This window comes from Equus asinus, chromosome 23 (genome assembly GCF_041296235.1).
Source record: "Equus asinus isolate D_3611 breed Donkey chromosome 23, EquAss-T2T_v2, whole genome shotgun sequence".
Lineage (NCBI taxonomy): Eukaryota > Metazoa > Chordata > Mammalia > Perissodactyla > Equidae > Equus > Equus asinus.
Window position 1 is genome coordinate 18,357,480 of NC_091812.1, and position 22,711 is coordinate 18,380,190.

General features: G+C 41.6%; 1 protein-coding gene across 12 annotated transcripts in view; it reads right to left on the bottom strand.

Moving 5' to 3' along the window:
- NTRK2 (neurotrophic receptor tyrosine kinase 2) overlaps nt 1-22,711 on the bottom strand; it is a 346,251-nt gene that overhangs the window by 250,358 nt on the left and 73,182 nt on the right. For all 12 annotated transcript variants that reach the window (XM_014827013.3, XM_070496002.1, XM_070496004.1 and 9 more), the window contains one exon: nt 19,054-19,153. In XM_014827013.3, coding sequence (XP_014682499.1) covers nt 19,054-19,153 — 100 coding nt within the window. The remainder of the gene's footprint in view (nt 1-19,053; nt 19,154-22,711) is intronic.

Consider the following 22,711-nt stretch of genomic DNA (forward strand, 5'->3'; position numbering starts at 1 on the left):
GCTCAAGTCAGTTGAATGGCTTTGATTTAATTTCCAAGAATAAATCATTCATACCCAAAAGACATGAAGAAGACATGAAGACAGAGGAAGAGGATTCTTCTGCCCTTACAATTCAGTTCAGTTCAAAAACATGTCCTGAGTGTTAACTCTGCCTTGCACCATACCAAGTACTGGGGACACAGAGATAATAAAACAGAACTGCTGATCTGGAGGAGCTTTTAGGTTAGTGGGACAATCAACAGGTAAGCTAGATGCTAAGCCCTTTCAATGTGATGGGCTAAGCATTTTTCTGGATGATTACTCACAGTAATAAAATCTATAAAAAAGGGTCCATCCTGAGGGTATCAGAGAAGGCTTCTTGGAGGAGTGATGACTGAGCTTCGTCTTTAAAAGATAAATAAGAAATAACCAGGCAAAGGGATGGAAGAAAAGCATTCCAGAAAGAGAGAGCAGCTATGGTCTGTAATAAGTGCTGATGTCACTTTAGAGGTCTTTGGTATGGTTTTGTATACTCTTGCTGAAATTTTCACATGTGTAGAGCTTGTGTCAGCAATGAACAATTCAAACAGCACCCAATGCAGATGCTAGATGGAAGTCCATTTAGATGGTTATGCCATCATTGCCATCACCCGTTCAATTTTTTCTTTAAGGATCTCTCTGTGGAACAGACTGATAACTCCTGTGAGATGAGTTCGGGCTTTGAGAACGCTGTGGTCCATTTAGAGGCCGGAACAAGTCCTTTTCTAAACAGCATCCTGGTACAATACAGCCACAGGACTGAGCGTGACTGCCCCAGAGGAGGAGCTGAGAGAGAGACTTCCAGCCTCTGCCCCCAAAGCACATTTGTTTATTTTTCTTAAAGATTTTATTTTTTTCCTTTTTCTCCCCAAAGCCCCCCGGTACATAGTTGTGTATTCTTCGTTGTGGGTCCTTCTAGTTGTGGCATGTGGGACGCTGCCTCAGCGTGGTTTGACGAGCAGTGCCATGTCCGCGCCCAGGATTTGAACCAAGGAAACACTGGGCCGCCTGCAGCAGAGTGTGCGAACTTAACCACTCGGCCACGGGGCCAGCCCCGCAAAGCACATTCTTAACACTCCATCCTGTTTCCACCTTCTCCGTAATTTTGTGTTTCTATGAACCACCCAGATTCTTTCATAAACTGGACAAAGCTCTCTCTGTATACAACAAACTGATATAGCTTGCCTTAAGCGCTTATTCGAAATTATTTTCAATCATTCTCATTCTGGGAAATGAAGTTTAGTGTTTGGTAATGTATTTTGTTATCTCTTAATAAAGAGACAGTCTCCTCCAATTTTAGCAAATCATGAACTTTGATGTCGGAATGCCTCTTTGATAACATTAGAAACAGACATTTTAATACCCCACAAAGAAAAGAGAGTCAGCAGGGCAGCAGATGGAAGAGCTAAAGCATTAAAAGCAGAAAGATCTAAATATGAATTATAGGCCCGCCAATTACTAGCTCTGTGACTCGGGCACGTTAATATATTCCTCTGGACTTCAATTAACTCATCCTTAAAATGGAAGATTATTATGAAAATCAGAGAAAATGTGTCTAGGATGTGGCATACAGTGGTGCCCCTCAGTAAATAGTAACTATAATCTATACCTTATTTAATTTTTAAATTACATTTTAAGATCACCCACTTGCACATATGTAGCCCAAATTAGCAAATGAGAGATTAAAACTTGTTTTAAACATATTGACAAAAACCATCAAATAAGATATTAATTTCTTAGAGCGCCTGCAGAAAATACTGTCTTAGGTCTGCTGCTCAGAAGTAGACCCAGACAGTAGTGTTCATGGTAAATGATTTATTAAAGAAGGGCTCCCAGGAGAGGGGGAGACAGGACAGGAAAGAAGAAACCAAGCAAGGCTGCAATTTCAGGTGAGGTCTCAGCCTCAGCCTGATCCTGCAGGGAGCTCTGGAGTGTAAATTACCCACGAATCCTGCAGGGAACTTGTAAATTATCCCAGGGAGTTGGCCCCACCTGAAGGCAAGGGAGCGGGTTTTCCTGTTCCTTCATCAGTCAGTCATCAGCAAAGGAACGGTTGGGGGAAGGGGGTGGAGGGTACTTAACTCCCAGCCACTTCCAGCTCTGCATGCGTGCACGTGTGTGCACGTGTGTGCATGTGTGTGAGCATGTATATGTGTGCTGGGGTTGGGGAGGAACCCCCCTAGCTCAAGGCTAGCCCTCTGAAGAAGGTTCCAGGTGATAGCCCTTAGGAGCAAAAGTATACAGAAGCCAGGCTGAGCGCACAGGACCAGTAAAGGGATCTGGGGGGGGTAGCTGGGTGGAGCATGGACAGCATCTGCAACATTAATCAAGGGAATTTCACGGTAACGTATCTGTGTCAACTCTGCCTTCTGATCTTGGAGTTGGTCCATAACCAAATTATGTACACTTAACTGTAAATACACTCATTTTTCTTTGGTAATTTACAAAGACCTGAGTTTGAAGTAAATATTTCCTAGGAGTATAAAATTCAATTTTGAGGGTTTGCCCTCAGGCATCAAAAAATGAGCTCGTCAACCTATTACGGTTATGGTTTTCTGCTGAAGAAAGTTGTGCCAGTCACTAATAGAGGGCACAGACCCTGCTCAGACAGAAGCACTGGGAAAGACTGGTGGCCAGCTCCTCAAATACCAAGAAGAAAACTGGCAGCAACAATTCCTGGGCTTTTTCATGTATGCATATTCATTGGTCTCCGCGGAGCTCCGACATTCTAAATGCCATTTAATTTGAGTTGTGTAATCCATGCATCTGGTTAACACAGATCTATAGCACAGAGATTCAAGACTCTGCTTTATTCAAATAAATTCTTGTGATTTAAAAACGTAATTTTTTATACCTCTATGTCCTTATCTCTAGAAGGGAAGGCTGACTTTAAGCCTTCAGGTCATAGGGACTCACTGGAGACAGCCAGTTGGGTAGGTAGGCTGGCTCAAAAGGTAACCTGAGAATGAGCTAATAGATTATTATAAATGACTACAGAAACATGAAATGTCAAAACAATTTTTAAGTAATACATGCAATTAATTTGTCAGGGTCATGAATGGTTCCATACACCCCTTTAAAAAAAAACTTTCCAATAATCTGGCAATTTATAATTTAAGGCAATTATGTCAGCACATCAGGAAGACTAGGACTGGAACTAAAGGGTATAGTCTATGAATGCTGTATAACCAGACGCATCAAAACAATTCAGGAAGAACTTTTGAAGGACCCAACAGACCGATAACACTGATGATGAATGGGCACCTCAAGTTTTTGCACCTAGAGCAAGTTCCAATTTCAAATAAATAGTGAGCAACTGCAATGAGTGCCGCCAAGGGGCAGGGGCAATCTACTATTCCAGGGACTCTCAGAGCACTGCAGGAGCTCGGGAGATGAGTGGGAAATATCAGTGGCTACGGGGAGGGGTGAGAGGAGGGGCAAGGATTCAGCCTAAGAATGATTATCTTTCTCAAGCAAAATTCTCAACTACTACTAGAGTTACCAAATATCTACGCTGAACCACCATTCCAGGGTGAAACATTCGCTAAAATGATAGGATGAAGCTACTCAGACTTGGCATCTCCTACTCTTGGCACATTTGAATTCTGAGAATTCAGAGTCTGATTGTAGTTCTCTGCTTTCCCATGCATTGTTTTATAATTGAAAACTTTTGGAATCGATAAGAACCTGATATGTAGTATAAGATGCTGAAGAGAGGGAAAACTAAGAAGTCAAACCAAAATTAATACTATCCAAGAATCTATGCCAATGAATGAGATTATCCAAAATTGTGCCCTTTATTTTCCATTTTTAGATTTTCATTTGGTAACATGGTAGATCTGTCTTTTCAAATATGCTTTTTTTGCTGGTAATATCTGAGTTAGTTTCTTTGAATTTGCTAACCCATAAGTGCATTAGGTGACGGGTGAGAAAATAGACTAGAAAAAACATGTATTGCAGGGCACTTCATAAAGAGGAAGAGCTACATGACGATAATGAAGACTTGGGGAGAACCTAATTCCCAGATCCCATGGGGGAAAGTACAGAAGATTCTGCTCCACGCCACCCAGGGCCAGAGTGGTTTGGAGAAAGAAGGGGAAGAGGTCAGAAGCTCCCCAAAGGTGGTAGTCAATCAAATACTTCCCCAAACAGAGAGAGAGAATAAGAAGGAAGAGGAAGCATAGAGATAGAAAAATACATTTAAGGAGATCTGGTCATAGAATAATTAAATCGCACTCCCCACACCCAGCCCATGGTGGAAAGGCAATTACTCCAGACCACAACATGGAAAAGTGCTATTAGAAATTTGTCAGGAGGATAATAAGCAGAAAAATCAAGTGCTCTTGTCCTCTCTAGAAATGCACAGCTTCAAAATTTTCCAGCCTCATCTTAAGTCCTACCCTTGTCTTTCAAGCCAAAAGGAACACCATGCAAAGAGCAGGGGTTCTACTTAATGTTCAGTCATCATGATGAGGAAAATCAGAATTTCCACAGTGTCTCTGCTCACTCTGAAAATGCATCATTTGAGTTTTCAAACAGTAGCACTTTTCTCCCAATAGCAACTGAGATGGTAAAAATAATTTTACTTAAATTATATCAGCCACGAAGTTAACTACGGTGTAATGACCTAGCCTTGGAGTGAACTGAGCTGCATAAAAGGAATTAGAGTGAGGGGCCTGCCTGGTGGTGTGTGGTTAAGTTCGTGCACTCCACTTTGCAGGTTCAGATCCCAGGTGAGGACCTAGCACTGCCCGTCAAGCCACGCCACGGCGATATGCCACATAAAATAGAGGAAAATTGGCACAGATGTTAGCTCAGGGCTAATCTTCCTCACAGAAAAAAATAAAAGGAATTAGAGTGAGGATGAAAAGGATTATAAGAAAAACTCAAGACATAACTGAAGCCCGAGTCCTACCCATTCTGGTCTCAGGGGGCCATGGTCATGTGATAACTAACAATTGCAGCATACTGTGGGTGTCTAACGCTGGGGAAATGCAGACATCTAAGACTTTGCAAACCATCATTTCGGGGTGTGTACTGAATGCATGCGTGGACAAATGTTGGGGACTGGGAGGGGAGAGGGATCGTACTTCTAAGTAAAGCTGATCGTGAACCTGAAGTGAAATTTTCTCCACACCCTTGTTGCATGAACTTCTCTCCTCCACCCCAGAGATATCTTTTCCCCTGTCATCCTTTGTGATCAGAAACTAATTTTATACATTAATACATCAGTGTTGCCCACACTTAAGTTCTTTACACACACTTTCTCAACTGATGCCTTATCTAAAACCTTCTGTACCCTACCCTTCACTCAGAGAAGCCTTCTGAAAGCTGCAGGTCCCTATGCAGAGCTGCATCTCTGCCACTTCTCTGGTCTCTCCTACTGCTCTCCCCACCCCCACCCCTGCTCTGCTCCAGCCACTCTGGCCTCTGCTCTTCCTTCAACACGAAGAGCTCGCTCCAGCCTCCCTGACTTGCGCGTGCTGCTCCCTCTGCCCAGAATGCTGTTTCCTCAGGTGTCAGCAGGCTCATTCTCTCTGCCTTTGAATCTTCGCTCAAATGTCAGCTTATCAGAGAGGCCTTTCTTAATGATTTAAAAACAGCAAAACTCTCACTATCCCTCTCTTGCCTTGCTTCACATTATCCATAGTATTATGACTTGTACACAAATGTTTGCACTAGTTTTATTTTCAGTAGTCACAAACTGGAAATGCCCAAATGTCCACAAACAGGTGAATGGATAAACTAATAATGGTATATCCAAAGATAAGAATATTACTCAGCCAAAAAAAAAAAAAATGATGAGCTACTCATATAATATCATTGATGAATCTAAAAGTAATTATGCAACATAAAGGAAACCAGAAAAAAAAGGAGTAAACATTTTAGGATTCTAATCATGTAAATTCTAGAAAATGCAAAGGTATCTACTGTAAGGGAAAGTAAACCAATGGCTGCATGGTGGGCTGTGAGTGGCAGAGGGTGAGAGATTATAAAAGGATATGAGGCTGATATATGGTGACAGATAAGGTCATTGTCATGACCATGATGATGGCTTCACAAGTGTACACATATATCAAAACTTACCAAATAGTACACTTTAAATATGTGCAGTTTATCGCATAGGAATTATACCTCGATAAAGCTTTAAACAATGGCTCAAGATGAAAAATCTATGTATCCCCCTGATTTGGAAAGTAGGTTTGGCAACCCTATATTGACTCCACCATCTCTCTCCTCATGCCTTTGGGGGTCAGTCCTATTCAAATAATCATTTTTTAAAAATTTAAATTGAAATTAAATTATTTACTTAATATTTTTATTTAATTTTTTAGCATATTCCTTATCCTAAATAATATCATGAAACCAAGAGTATGATGTGCCAGATATATTTTTCTAATAAATTTAAATTATCAGAACTAAAGATGTTAGCCCCCGAGAATCTTCTAAAACCATCTTGGTACCACTGATGATGTATGTCCCCAGAAACACAGTGTCATTCAATGGCGGTACATATCAGTGGTAGTACATACAAGTGACAGCCAATGGCAGCTATATACCAGTGACATCCAACGGCAATACATCCTAGAGCTAACACAGTGAGTTTGGTGTGGAAATAAGTTTTATTTATTGTTATAATGTTTCTTAGTCTCACAGCATAAAACATTAAAGCTGGAGTCATGAGGCCTGGCTTCTGCCTCTGGATCTGCTACAAACCAGCTACGTAATCTTAAGTAAGTCCCTTAAGCTCTCTGGGTCCCAACATCTTCATCTCTGCAATAAAGGCTTTGAATGATTCCTAAGCTCACTGCCTGCTCTCACTGTCTTTGATTCTACCAGCGACCACAAAGATGCAGGAGGGAATCCGAAGGAAATTAGGGCTCTGATACCTACTTACTGTTTAATCCCCGTGATGAGGAAAAAATAAAAGAATTCCCACAAGGTCTTTGCTCAATTACTGAGAAACACAAAATAAATAATATTTTATAAAATAAAGTAATATTTTTGATGTAGTAACACTAACCCATGACCCACCCAAACGTAGGCAGCCGGATACCAAATATCCATTGCCTCAAGGAGGGCTTATCAAGGTAGACCCAAAATTAAAAAGTTGAAATCCTTAAGGCCAGAATGCTCCTTTTTTTAAATGGAATCCAGTAGGTACAAGGAATGATTGAATTAGAAAAACACCATTCTACAGCCCTTAGAAATTAAATAATTGTTTCAGGAAAAGATCAGAACTGGATATTAAGCCCATTAGGTTCATGTTTTGGGGGACGAGGACATTAGCTAGGGCCAAGCTATCACTCTACAAATTACCCACCAACTGCAAAAGGAAAAACGTATATTTACAAAGAAAAGATCTGGTGGTCGCCATCTCTAAAAAGTGATCCAACTTAGACCAACAGTGTAACAATCTGACACAATGCGCTTCTAGATGTGGTACAGTCTGAAGCGCACAGCATCTCTGGGATGTTCCTCTTCCCCAAAACTTTTCACCTGAATCTAATCAAGCCTTTAGAAATAACTCCTGTCACAGGAAATACAGGAGATAAAAGACAAGTTAAAGAATCCCACCAGCAAACTATCAGACACAGCCAGAATGAAGGACAGACTACAGGACAACTGACCGGACTCTTCAAAAAGTCAGTGTCAGGAGGAAAAAAAATGGAGGTAACGTTCTAGATTGAAAGGGGCCAAAGAAACACAGTGACAAAATGCAACGCATGAACTTTGAGTTGATCCTGGTGTGAAATACAAATAGCTGTAAAAGGCACTGTTGAATAACTGGGGAAATTTGAAGATGTACAGGTAATATCTGTTATTTCAGAGTTATTTTAACTTTCTTGGGTACAGTGATAATGGTATTAGGGTTGTGCTTTTAGGAGATTTGTGTCCTTAGTTTTAGGAGAAACATGCTGGAAAATTTAGGAGTGAAGTGACATGATGTGGGAAACTTATTTTCAAACAGCAAAATGTTAAACAGAGATTGAATCTAGATGTTGAACATGCAGATGTTCACTGTAATATTCTTTCAACTTTTCTTCGTGTAGAACACGGCATCATAAAAATTTGGAGAAAAAACAAGATCCACATGTATGACAAAAATTATTTGGAAGATGAAGTCAGGCCAAACCACTTTTCATATTCTTTCTGTATCCACGGGAAACAGGAAGTAACTTGTTTGTTTACAAGTTAAAGGAAGGCAGGAGGAGCTCGTACCCTGTCCCCTAGTCAAGTATGGGGGGTGGGGACCCATAGAACCTCTAGTCAGGGCTGGAGATTCCAAAGAAGAACCCCAAGTCCATCTTTCTGGGAGGACCTGAAAACATGGCCAAGAAGCCAGAGCAACCCCAAGTCTGTAATGGCAGGAGAGTGATAAAGCCGGGAGACCATAGTGTGTCTAGGCAGAGAGAGCCGGGGCCAGGTTCACAGCATTTCCTGTGTCCCCAAAGCTTCAAGGATGGCCTTGCAGAGAGGCATGTGAATATGGTGGAACCTGGTTAGGAACACAAGACATTACACCTGTGACTTGCCCGAACTTGTGGCTGAGGACAAGTGGGAAGAGAGACAACACAGCAGAAACCAATATTGAGAAATGACCACCAACGGCCACAAATATGCTCCTCCCATGCAGGGGCACTTCATAATCCCTGAGGCACGCACTCTGCCACCATCCAGAAACTGAAATGCCGCCTGAGGAAATGGAGAGCAGAGAGAGAGAGACCCTGACTTGATGGAACAAACGCTGAAGTCTCTGTGATTGTCCACAATTGTCTGAGATTACCCGGAATGGTAGAAGATTAAATTCCTGCCACCTAGTGCAAAAAGGACTAAAAATAGATATTTTATTGAACAGTCTGCGTGAGATATGTGCCTGCTCCATTCTCAATCCCATCCTAGACATTTAGCTATGCCTCCACCCACCGCCATGGTATCACAGGATAACCAAGATATAATGTGGTTCAATATGGATAACTCTAATGTTTCAAGGATTTATTTCAAACAAAATAACAAAGCCATGCTGTGAAGTCTAACTGGAAACAGTTTGGAAACAGTTGGGGAACTGCCCAGCTGTTGATTTGCTCCCTGAAACGCACAGCGTTGCAGAAGAGAGACCTCGGCAGGGCTGCCTCTCTGCTTGAGCTGGGATTTCAAAGCTGCCTCTGGCAGGACTCATGCTACATGCAAATTAACAGTAAACAGAGTTATTGGGAATGCCAACTAAATAAGAAATAGCTTCTGATTATAACTTAGAGGCCAGACTTTGTTGAGAAGATCACAAGTTTGAAAAGACATCCAGGGATATTTAGTATTGACCATACAGACACAATATTTCATATGTTAGTAGTAAGAAGATTGTAATTCAACAATGGAGCAAAAAAGCTATATCATTACACACCAAAATAATAATGGACATCACCAGAAGTACATGGCGGACTCTTTTTTATTTTTTTTAAAGATTGGCACCTGAGCTAACAACTGTTGCCAATCTTCTTTTTTTCCCCCTGATTTTTCTCCCCAAATCCCCCCAGCACATAGCTGCACATTCTAGTTGTGGGTGCTTCTAGTTGTGGCATGTGGGGTGCCACCTCAGCATGGCCTGATGAGCGGTGCCATGTCTATGCCCAGGATCTGAACCGGCAAAACCCTAAGCCACCAAAGCGGAGTGCGTGATCTTAACCACTCGGCCAATGGGGCTGGCCCCCATGGCAGACTCTTTTAGTGAGTATGTGATTGTTTTGAATGGTTTTGTAACAGGATGGTAGACATAAAAGCTGGAGGGGACCCTCAGATGCCTTTTGGTCCTGTACTATTATTTCTGGTCTGCACACAATTTACTTTTACAGATGATCGGGAAAGGCTCAGTTGGCTGGTTGACTCTACTCAAGTCTTGCCAGGACTACTGAAGTTGACAAGCATAACACCACCTTATTCTCAACATTCTCCCTCCCACACCAGCCCCACCCCTGAACTCAAGGCCCCTTCCTTCCTCTCTCACTAGTGGGCGCTGAGATGATTCTTCCGTCTTTAATTCAGGATGTTAATCTCTTACTAAAGACTTAAAGAATTGTGATGGAGATTCTCTCCCTCTCTCTCTCTGTCTCTCCCATTCTCTGTCCTCAGAACAATAAAGCTCCCAGATGATCACAGAAGAAGCCAATGTATTTCTACTTTTGCTCATGCCTCGAGGAAAACAAAGATCTTCCACCGCCATGTGCCTGGCCAAGCCTTGGCTTCTCTCACAGGAAATGCAGCATCTTTTCTTGGTCTACGGTTATAATCATATGGATGACAATCAATTGTATAAGGAAGAACTTATTTTCTCCAGAATCTCTATTTTCATCTCCAGCAGGCTATGAATACAGCAAAAATTAAAGTCTATTTTTGTTCGAAATCATTTTAGTAGTTGCAATATCCTCCAGGCAAAAGGGAAGCACATGCGAACAGGAGGCGCTATGAGCTCATGTTTCTAGATTAAGCTAACGGTTCTGGGGAGGCAGGGCCTTCTCCTGCCCATCCCACTCCTGCCTGCCCTTTGTGCCCCTTCCCTACCGTGACCGCTCCTCCCAAAAGAAACTAGTCAAACCAAACCAAACAATATCAAACCAATCAATAAAACAGATTTCTCATAAAGCCCCAAACAACGTAAACAGATGAATTGTTCAAATGACAATAAAATTAAGAATTTGCAATAGTTCATACATAGTGTCTTTAAGGGCTGAGGGGCTTAAAATTAGCATATGTTTCAGCAACTTTACACTCATAATACATCCCATAAAGTAGAGACATGTTATAATGATAATTTTTCTATAAACTCAACTAATAAATCTTAAAAAACTAGTAAACACTGTATACATTTGGACATTTTTCTGCAGTTCAGACTGAGTATGAATTCACACAGGACTCTCCCCTCACTCTTGTCCTTAATGATGTATTACTGTAACGTGAATCTGAAAAATAATTACCCCTTATGGAATTAGTTCAATGAGCCAGGCACTAAACTATGCACTGATTTAGTTTTTATAATCAGCTGAGAGATGCATATTATTCCTTCATTTTACCAAAGAGGAATCTAAGATTTAGAGAGTTTAAAAATTTGCCCCAAATTATGGTTAGCAGGTGGGAGATTTGGGACGGGAAACCAAGCTCATCTGACTCGTAAATCTCCAATATTCTATCTCTACTTGCTCCTAGGATTGAAGACTTAAGAGTTAACAACTTACAAACACGAAGGATGTGCAGTGTTCAAACAGGCTGTCTTCTGAATTACCATGTGACAATTCTGCTGATTTAGAGCTAAATTTATTCCCGTAGTCATTCAGTATTCTTGCCCAAAATAAAGTAGATAAAATCAGAGCATATGTTAGAATTTAAGCCAAGTTCTTATCTGTCTTCTTCATAAATTTTGAAAAGCTTGTCCACCAACATCAGATGCTAGGAATGAGGAGGAAGAAGACCAAAAGAGGGAGCAAAGTAGAACTAGGAAGCACAGAGTGCAGAAGGACAAAATGGCAGGAGGAGAAAAAAATGGAAGGTTAAAAATCAAGAGAAATAAAGGAGAAAATAAGAAAACCAGCACATTTTCCTATTTAGGAACTCCTTTTTATTATCTTTTGTTTTTTGAGGAAGATTAGCCCTGAGCGAACATCTGCTGCCAATCCTCCTCTTTTTGCTGAGGAAGACTGGCCCTGAGCTCACATCCACCCATCTTCCTCTACTTTATATGTGACGCCTGCCACAGCATGGTGAGCCAAGCGGTGCCATGTCTGCACCCGGGATCCGAACCAGTGAACCCAGAGCCGCCGAAGCGGAATGTGTGAACTTCACTGCTGCACCACTGGGCCGGCCCCTTTAGGGAGTCCTTTTTAAAGCATGCCATGATCTGTGTAGGGAGGTCAAGGTGAGTTCACCACAGGATTTATGGAGAACCAAAAGTAACAATTTTGCCTGACTGTTAAGTATAAAATCTACTTTCTTAAGAGATTCTTTACCTTTTAGTGAAACTAGTAGCGTGGAAAGTCCCTAAACAATACTGGGCATAGTTTCCACATTACAGGCGAATCTGGGCTCTCCCCCAGTCACACTGGGCCAGTGGGATGCCCTCATGTGACAGGTAATTTAAACAGTTCAAGATCAGTGTGCTTGCAAGGCTAACGGGAGAAGGGCTACTTCCACTTCCTGTCCTGTGTGACCTGGCCAGTTCCTGGAAGTTCCACGCGCACCTTCAATATGCTGCAAAGAGTAAGCATGTTCTGCCCTCCTATAGACATAAGCCAAATGTTGGCCCTACAAGAAGTAAGAGACTTTGAAAAGGAGATCTTTACCTCACAAATATATGGGAAAAAGCTTTGTATAACATTTCCATAGTTACAGCAAAGGAACGCTTGGGCTAATTCTTTTCTTTGGATAAATTTCTAATTTGTCCAATTACTCAATAACTCTTTCAACTGAATGTCTTTTCTGAAATTTCCAAGGATTTGATTGTTATTGACAAACTTTGTTCTCTACTAAGAGAGCCCTAAGATAGACTTTAAGTCCAATCTGAAGCTGGGAGAGGGCAGCAAAAAAGGTTCCTATAAAAACTTATATTCTCTGATACTATTTTGTGAGGTTTATATAACCCGTATTATAAGAAAACCAACAAAGCTCATTATTTACTTTACAAAAAAGAGTTAATTGCTAAGTTCTTGAAAATTTCTTTTTATTAGTGGCTTTCTGATGCCAGAAAGTTAAAATAATACTGTTGGTCTCTCTGAAAATGTCACACTAAAATTTGTTCAAATATCTTTATTCTGTATATCTCTGAAAAAGACAGGAGTACTTCACACCAAGTTATAAAAAATTTCAAAAGAACTGAAGAGCTAAGTTAAAAAAACCACACATATGGAGTAAAACTAGTAAAAGAGATATTAAAAAATATGTTTACAATCCTAGAGGGGGAAGGTCTCCCTAAGGAAGACACAAGCTTAGATGGAAAAGGACAGACTTGCTTCTATAAAGAGGTAAATCTTTTTGTTTGACCAAAGATACTATTAAAAAAAGACAAAATATTGGAAGAAAATAGAAGCAATATATATAACCAATAAAAGATTTATATATATAACATAAGGAAGTCTATAAATCAATCAGTAAAAACAAACATTTATTCTTATTCTTCACATGATAAAGATGCTTAACTTTATTATTAATCAAAATATCACTTTAACTGAATTAGCAAAAATATAAAAGATTGGTAAAATCCGACGTGGATGAAAATACAAACGAAAGGATATCCTCATACTGTTGGTGGCAGTGTAAGTTGATGAAGCATTCATGACACCTTTTCCCTCAACAATACGTTTCCAAGTATCAATCTTTCTACGTAAGGTATTATTTGAAACAATTATCTGAAGACTTGGTAAAACTCTCAGTGCCCATGGGAAGAAGAAAATAAATCAGAGTTCACCAATAATAACAGTGCAACTATTTGTATACTAATTACTAAATGCCAGGAACTTTACCAAGCGCTTCACACACATCGACTCTGCGTTATAATGACCTTATGAAGTGGGTCTAGTTATTGCCCCTTTGCAGCCGGAAATACTGAAGCATGAAAAGAGGAGAAGCTTGCTCAAAGGCACACAGCCCGTGGTGGGCAGAGCCAACTTTCAGACCCAAGTAGCCTGAGAGCAGACTTCTCGGAAGTACTGTCAACTTGAATGCAGTGGATTCCTGGATGCTGATATGGAAAGATCTACAAGGCAACTTGTTCCCCTTAAAAAGACGCAGACAAAATTGGTATTATCATTTCTTTATGGAACCGAAAATGAATATATTTGATTCTATAATAAGTGAAGCTATGTATTTTTTTATTTACGTAGCCATATACATTCTAGACGGTTAAAGAAGGCTATCCTCAGGAGTGGAAACGGTAGTAGGAGAGCGGGGGGAAGTGGAACTTTCACTTTAACTCTATATATTTCTAAACTGCTTAAAGTGCAAAAAACAGAAATGTATTTGTGTGTTACTGTTATAATTTTTTAACGTTATTTCTCTTTAAAAAATGGCGGCGGAGTCGGGGGGCATATGGAAAAGAGTTTATCCTTGCAGATGTTTCTACAACTGTGTTTCTGGCTTTTGGTCACATTTTTCCCTCTTTTAAAAGTTGATCCAAATATCTGTTAGACTCAACCTCCTAAACTTTCCAGAATGAATTGTTTTCAGCTCATATAAAAGGCTTTCACCTTCAACCTCTTTAGCTTTGGCCCCATTATGTTTATGACTATTTTTAAATAACAAAATTTTTGGTTGCTGTTGAAAGACATCGAGGAGATCATTTATTAGAGGAAAAATTTAACTGTGTGCCTTTAATCTGAGTTCAGAAAACCTGGCTCTGCATTCTGAGGCAGTGTAGTTCTCTGGTCAATTGGTAACTGGAAACATCCACAGCTCGAATAGCAGATATGAGTGCACATCAGAGGTTTATGTGCAAGGACAGGAGGCTGCGGAGGGAATCTGCAGCCTATCAACACTGAATAACAGAAAGGGCTTCCTATTCTACTTCCTCCTGTGGGATCTCTTAGGGTCACCCAGATATTTACTCTAGAAGGAGAAATGATGCATCAGTACTTAGGGAATAAATATCACATGTGGACTTCCATCAGGAAATGCAAGTAATACAAAGCTGATGGCCTCAACTATTTGTCTCCAGTGTGACGAGTGCCAAGCCCTCTCCGCCCTTCTGGCTCCCTTATATTTTTTCCAGCCCTGTGCACCATCAGTGCCATCAGGCAGGGCTCCCAACGTGGAGTGCTCTTGGAAGGCTTGGCAGCCCCTGTGCCCCAGGATGCATCCATTTCCCCTTCGTGCGCACTTCCACATCTTCAATGAGAAAAGGGAGCCAGGAAGCAACGTAAGAGCTAAATACAAGATCTGGTCACAGCACAAGCGAGAGCATTCAAAGGCCTGGATGCCTGTTCTGTTGGCAATAAATCTGCTCTGGAAAAGTCTTTGAGCCCCTTTTCAGTGGAAATTAAAATTAAAATAAATCAGAGGCAGCCTTAAAAGAAAAGGCATAAAACTATGTATTTACTTCTAAGAGTATTGATATAGACATAGACTAAATAGATTTGTTATGCCTTTTATGCATCCATATTAAACACACACATGAATAATCTCTATACAGATGGCCAAGCACTAACAGAGGGGCTTTATTTGGGGCTTCTGTAATTATGGTAACTAGATATTCAAGCAAAAAGCAAGAGGATGGTGTAAAGGCGCAGAAATGAACATAGCAAAAAGGACTGCGGTACATTCTACCTCTTGACATCTTTACTGAAAAAGGGCTTGTGGTCTATTGGATGCCAACAACAAGAGGCTTGAAATATCAAGCTTAAAAGCATCAAGCAATAATGAAAGATAAATTCTAGGTGATCACCAAGATAAGAGCCACCATCTGGCACTTCTGCCCACTTCAGAGCTGGACAAAGACACATATTTTGAGGCCATACCTTCAAAGGCAGAGAGGCAGAAACTGAAGATGCTCACAGGCAAAAGGGAAAGCCAAAATGAACCATCCCAACTTAAACAACAACAATTGTTGAAAATAGTGTGGGAAAACCTACACATCCTAAGACATAACCTGGACAAAACGACCTCTGTCTATGGCCTTTACTTATCTGGAATAATTGGTAAAAGGGGGGTTGACTTTGATCCTGTCAGAAACTTAGAAAAGCTCCAAGATCTCTTTAACATTCATATATGAGCTGTCCTCCAAAAATTAACTATTTTCCAACCACCAAACTAAAGTGGATGAAGTTAAAAATTCTCTGTGGCCATTCATTCGGTCAATTCATATTTACTGAGTGCCAACTTTGGGCTTGGCACTGGGTAAGTAATGATGACCAAGACTAATGTGAACCCCATTGGCGTGGCACTCACAGTTGGGGCTACATGTTCTAGAGCGCACCATGAGCACTTGGCACCGTGAATTGACAGAGCAGAGGAACAACCCCATGAGGCTTCCAGTTGAATAGCCCAGTCTCCAAAGAACACACCCCAGCTCACGGGCTGTATTCTAACACCCGGGTTTAACTCATGAGTTTGGACTTGAGAGATCACCTTCCCATGGAAGCAATGCCAACAATTATGTTTGGATTCTCAGGTCAGTCCACAAAGCTTGAGGTGCCCTGCATCCAGCTGCAACATGATTTTAAGAGGTTTCTAGTTTGTATTACCCTGGGCCCTTCAAATCAACAGTACTATATTGTAGTTTATAATCATGATGCTGCCACCACGAATTGAAACAATCGACGCTCCAGACTGAAGCATGCAATGCTGGGGATGGGTAAAAAGGTGTAAATGCCTATGGGTGCGCTGGCAGCCCTTCTTCAGCCTCAACCTGTCTCCCCAACAAGGGAATACAAATGGGGGCAGAATCTTCCAGAAGATGCTTATGAGGGCAAGGATTACATTGGGAGTATCTTCTGCACATCAGCCACCGGCCTCTCACACGGTGTCTGCAGTTCCGGCCAAGGCTACGTACATTTCATACCGTTCCTACTCAGAAATCTCAACTGACACATTTCCTAGTTGTTTCTGGAAGTATAATAGTGTTTTTACATATTCTTACCTTTTGTGAGACGTATGTTTTTCAGCAGTAATCTTGGCTCTAATAGTATTTAAAATGCACTAACATGCATTAATTTTTAAACATCACTTTTTATGCAGTTTCAATTGCCCTCATTGCATGAGCCTTATCTTATCCTCTAGATGCCCCAAAATTATCAACTCATCATCTCACTAGCAAAACAAGAACCTGGGCTTAGGCCCATTTTGTTCAAACCATGGCAGTGATAGACGTGTAGCTGAAAATAGAACAATGAACTATTCTAAACAAGTATGTGAGTCTCCAAGACAAATTTTTAAAAGAATTTTATTTACGTTTAGGAATAAGGGAGCAAAACATACGCTATAGTAGTGACTGCCTGAAGGAAGTCATTTACTGGTTCTGTGACAAGGTTAAGCAAAATCTTTCTCACAATTCATTAAGGATACCCTTAGGTTATACTCTGAAAATGTAGTGCCTTAGCTGGAGTCACCCCAAATTATCCAAGTAAAATACTGCTTCAGTCTGAGTGCCAGAGCCTCTATACGAAATACAATCTCTGCAACAAAATGTCTACCTTTTATTCTCCTCCATCACTGCGCTGTCGAGAATGTGCTCACTTTTACACATCATTCTGTCAGATGTTTTCCTAACACAAAGCTGGGGTGGACAGGGGCTCCTAAATGTTGCTCCAAGAGTTCCCAAAGCTTTTGCTGAATTCTGAAAAGGACCTGGACATATCCTCTCACTGAAAAGCTCATGAGATGAAAAATCTCAAACTAAACCCTCAAGGCGGGAAAGAGACAGGGCTGGAAGCTGGCTTTCTCCAGTAAAATCTGTGCTTGGGGACATCCACTCCAAGTGCCTCTAAGGAAAGAAGTGCCGGATCAGAACAAGGGAAGCAAAAAGCCATGGTGGTAGCTGACACGCAGAGGGTGGCAGCCTGGCCTGGACATGGGTGCCAGCTGAACATGGGGACCCAGGAAGGTCTCTGAAACAGTGGGTAAGTTTGGTTTGCAATGCCTCTCCCACATCTTGTCACACTCAGAAAGAGACCTGGTAGCCCACGTTTACCCCATAGAATAGAGATTGCCGAAGAATGTGGAGGCAACAGCAGCATGAACATCCCTTGGGAACCGTTAGAAATGTCAATCTTCAGGCCCACCACAGACCTATTAAATCAGAAACTCTCGGGGTGGCCCAGAAATCTGTGTTTGCACAAGCCCTTCAGTACTTTCTGATGCAAAGTCGAGTTTGAGAACCACCACCGGGAGATTAATAAAATCACTGTAGTCAGACCCTCTCCCTTGCCTTATTTATCACTGGAGAATGACAGATCTCTCCTCCTCCAAAAGAAATGTCAGGGGTCGGCAGGCCAAGGGGGAGTCAGGAGGAGGTTTTGGGGCTTTCTTAGGCCCAATTTACCACTACTCCTGTCTGTTCATTCTGGGTTTAGGAATCTCAGTCACAGGCACCAACAAAGGGAGAGGCGAAAACGTCAGAAATAGATCCCATCCACCCCGGAGCCCAGTGTATGCTGAGCAACTGACCGCTACTTAAGCATTCAAGCAAGAACACTGATAGTACCTGCAACGTACCACACAGAGCAAGAAAACCCAGCAGCCTTTATCTGCAATGCAATTAAGACACCACTAAACCGTCTTCACAGCTTCCTCAAGCTAGTTGCTACTTCCCAGAGACCATATCAAATTCAACAATAAATATTAGTGAACACATAAGTTGAAACTCAGAGCAAATGCTTTTAAATCACTACAACTCTTGGCTATTTATATAACAGGAACATTTAAACAAGTTTGCCCCCTAAAATGAATTCTCAATCATCTAAAAGAGACCCATGATCTCTTCTTGGGTAACGCAGTGCCTAATTTTTAATCGAACACTGGGAACTTTTGCATTAAAAAATCCCCATTCGTTTGCAAAGCTTTGATGTACCTCCAATGGCTCTTCTTATTCTGCCTCCCAACACTGTTCGAATTTCAAAAGATGAGAATCTGAAGAAGCAGCAGCAACACCAAAAGCATGCCACAGACGACCTGGAAGTCAAGTGTACAGCAGAAAGGACCTTTCTCCACAAAATACACGTGTCCATAACCAGCCTACCGCCACTGGGCCTCGCCTGCCTTTCTGAAGCAAAAGGAAAACTCAGGCAGTGTTGCCTGTATCATTATTCGTCACTTGATACTCAAGAAACCAGTTCTGTGTCTTCTGGGACAAGGATCCTCATTGGAAAGTGGGCAGTGCTGAGTAATCAACATTATTTTGCTCTTTCTTGATTTGTAGTATCATATTCTTGTTGCTATTTTTTCAGCCTTAAAACCCAGTCATCGTAAATCTAGCTGCTTCCTTCTTTACTGGTAATTAGCATTAGTCATAAGCCAAAAATTATTCCACAGAAGAAGTAAAATAAACACAGCCCTTCTTACCTTTCATGCCAAACTTGGAGTGTCTTGCCAACTTCAACAGAAACAGCATTACCAGCAGACAAAATCCCACTACAGATGCAATGACCACCACAGCATAGACCTGGAGAAAGGACCAGAGGGCAGTTATGGCCTTGCTGACCAGTTCCCTACACCCAGATGATAATGATGATGATGGTGACAGTTAATATTTATCGGATGCTTGCTACTCGCTCTTCTAAGAGCTTTATGTGTATCAATTCACTTAACCCTCAACAACCCTATAATGAAGTATGTAGGTCCTGTTATTACCCCTGCTTTACAAATGAGAAAATCTAAGTTAAAGCTTATAAAAATGGAGGTCCAATTGATATTAGAGATATAGATATTACATAGATCTATTTCTCTCTCCTCTATCGACCTACCTACTTACCTACCCATCTGGAGAGAGAAGAGAAAAGAAGCGTATATGAAACAGGAATGACAAAATACTGATAATTTTTGAAGTTGGTGAAAGATACAGTGGGGTTCATTTTGCTGTTCTCTCTACCGTTGTGCATGTTTGAAAAGTGTCCATAATAAAAGATTTTTTAAGCTGGTTGTTGTTGCTCTTAGACGTTGGGGTGCCCTGCAGCAGTGAGCAGGCCTGGAAGGGAGCAGGAGGGCACTGGTGGGTGAGTTCAGCTTGTGAGAGCTCATTGGGCTGTAGACTTATGATACGTGCACTTTTATATACGTACGAGAGAGGTGAATACAAAGTTTTTTTAAATTTAAAAATGCAATTACAAGATGTGGATTCTACAAGCAGAGGAGTAGATGCAGACCTGTGTGAATCCTGTCGCACCCTGAGCTGCAGATGACAGAGGCACAAGTGCATAACGCTAAGTACATATTAACACTTTAGAAATAAAGATGGAAGCGGACCTGTGAACCGCCTTCCATTCCTGCTGCTCACCCCAAGTGGTCCTGCTTCCAAGAAAAGTTTGATTCTCTAAACCAGGAGTTGGCAACCTTGCTGTAAAGGGTCAGATAGGAAATATTTTAGGCTTTGGGGGCCATACAGCCTCTGGTGCAACTACTCAGCTCTGCTGGTCGAGCATGAAAGCAGGCAGACAGCATGTGAGCAAATGTGCACAGCTGTGCTCCAGTACAACCTCATTTGCAAAAACAGATGGACAGCAGATTCAGACAGTGTGCCGACTCCTGCTCTAAACTGTCTTAGATGTCCACGCTGACTTAGATGCTCAAGCTTCTCTGTTTGTTTTAATCTGCATAACAATCCTTAAGACAGATATCATTATCCCCATCTACAGTAATCATTGGTGCTGTTTTCCAAACATTTCTGTTTTTCTCTGTTTCTCTTCGTAGGACTCACTTCCCGGCTTCTTTATGATGAGATGGGTTCATGTGACTAGTTCTGGCCAATGAGTTGAGACTTGCATCACTGCCAGGCAGAGGACCTCATTGCTACTGTGAGATCTTAGATTTAGGCAGTGGTTCTCAACCAGGGATAATGATGCACCCAGGGGATGTTTGGCAATTTGTGGTTGTCACAATGAGGGAGAAGGTGCTACTGGCATCAAACGGGTCAAGGCCAGGGATGCTGCTAAACATCTTCCAGTGCCCAGAACAGCGTCTCACAATGAGGAATTATTCATCCCCAAATGTCATAGGGCCAAGGTGAACAAACCCTGCTCTCGGGCTGTCTTTGTCTCTGCCATAATAAATACTAAGTTTCTAAAAAGTGGCTGCCTTGTCAGCCTGGTCTTGGAATGAGGATGAGGCTGACAGAGCTCCCAGACAATACATGTAATCAAGCAAGAAATAAAGCCTTGTTGTTTTAACCCACTAAAACTTGGGGATTTTTGTTACTGCAGCATAGCTTATCCTGATCGATACCCTCGTCTCACAGTGAGAGGCAGTAAAGAGTGGCGATTAAGAACATGGGTTCTTCCTGGTTTTGAAATTTAGATTTACTACTTATTAGCTGCATGACTTCAGAATTACTTAAGCTCTCAGCATCTCATAATCCTCCTGGGTAAAATAGGGAATGTAATAATTCTACCTTTCAGGTTGTTGTAAATCCTCAAAGAGTTAATGCAGATAATAGGCTTAGAACAGCAGCTACTACAATATATAATAAATCAATGTTGGCTGTGATGATGATTATGATGATGAAAAACTGAGATTTAGAAAAAAATAAAGAAGCAGTCCAAGGTCACACCTCTCAAGCTTGGGATTCGAACCAAAGTCTGCCCAAGTATAAAGCTGTGATCTGTCCATTACATGGTCTCTCCAAAGCACGTGGCTGAGAATGAAGGCAGGATAATAAAAACACACGGCTAATCCTCCTGCAGCACCTTCTCTGGTGTCAGACGAGGACAGCATTAAATACGTCACAAAGCACAGAAAAGAGTGCACGCCAAGACCTGGCCAGGGCTGAGCAAAGGTGTGCCAATTCTCTGCTCTGAACGTCAGCGGTGAGTGCCCTACCAGAGGAGGCTTCCGCTGACGTTTGAGGACAGACGAACTCTGACTCCACGGCCCATCTATAGACAGAGCGGTGGCGATTCCTAAAAGGCCAATATGGGTCAACTTGCTCTGACCAAAACTATTTCTCTCTAAATTACCTAATGATTTGGGGTGTTTTGTTAAATCTTTATTTCTAACTAACATTTTCATGGGAAACAGATCGTGGTATTTTAGCTCTAAGTTTCTCTTCCTTATAATTAAACTCTATACTTCTACAGATAGAAGGGGGATACCTAAACGAACAAGTTCCAACTCTATGGTATAGATGAGGAAACTGGGATGGAGAGAGGTTAGGGGACTTCCCTGAGGCCCAGACCTCTGTGGTACCAACGTATAGTCTTGTACCACTTTGGAAAGCACAAGCCTGGCATCCAGGAGACCCGGGTCCCTGAGTTTGCGGGATACCTTGCCTTTACCAGCTGTGAGAGCAACCGATGCTTCACTTCTCCAAGCCTCCGTTTCCTCATTTGCACATGGGGATAATAACTGCTGCCCAGCCTTCTTGAGATCCTTATAGGATGTTTAAGTCAACCTGGAAATGGGCAGGGGTTCTACTGCTGAAGAGCAGCTAATAATCCACTGAAAAATACTGAAACCTATTGAAGCAGTTCTCAATACATGGAATCCTTTAATAAAGACTCCTGTGATGATAAGAAGAATCACTTCCTCAAAAGGAGACTGTGTGATAAACACAGAGCTTTGCGTGTTATACGTGTGTTCAGACGGCTGTGGTCTCTACCTGGGAGACAGGCAGAGGTGAGTTTATGTTTGTTTGGTCGGTCGGTTGGTTGTTCGATTGTTTTTTATCTGAGGATATCTCTTAGCACAGAAAAACGAGGTGCCCTCCTCCAAAAATCCAGCAAGATTCGTGAGGAGCCCTTGCTGGAACACCAAGGTGTTTGAGTCTGTCTTCAAAGGCTCTGACAACACCTTTACCCTTCATATCAGCTCCCTGCCTCTGACACTTTTCTAGTCTAATGGTCCTGGGATCAGGGACTGTTTATGTATCAAATATCAGATCCACTCACAAGTTTTAAATTTTCTTTAAACTTCTACAAAACATTGCCTTGCACCTCTCATGCAGATTTCCCAGAAGGCCTCAGGTGGAGCCACAATGTACAAACTTTAAACAAAGATTATTTTCAATGAT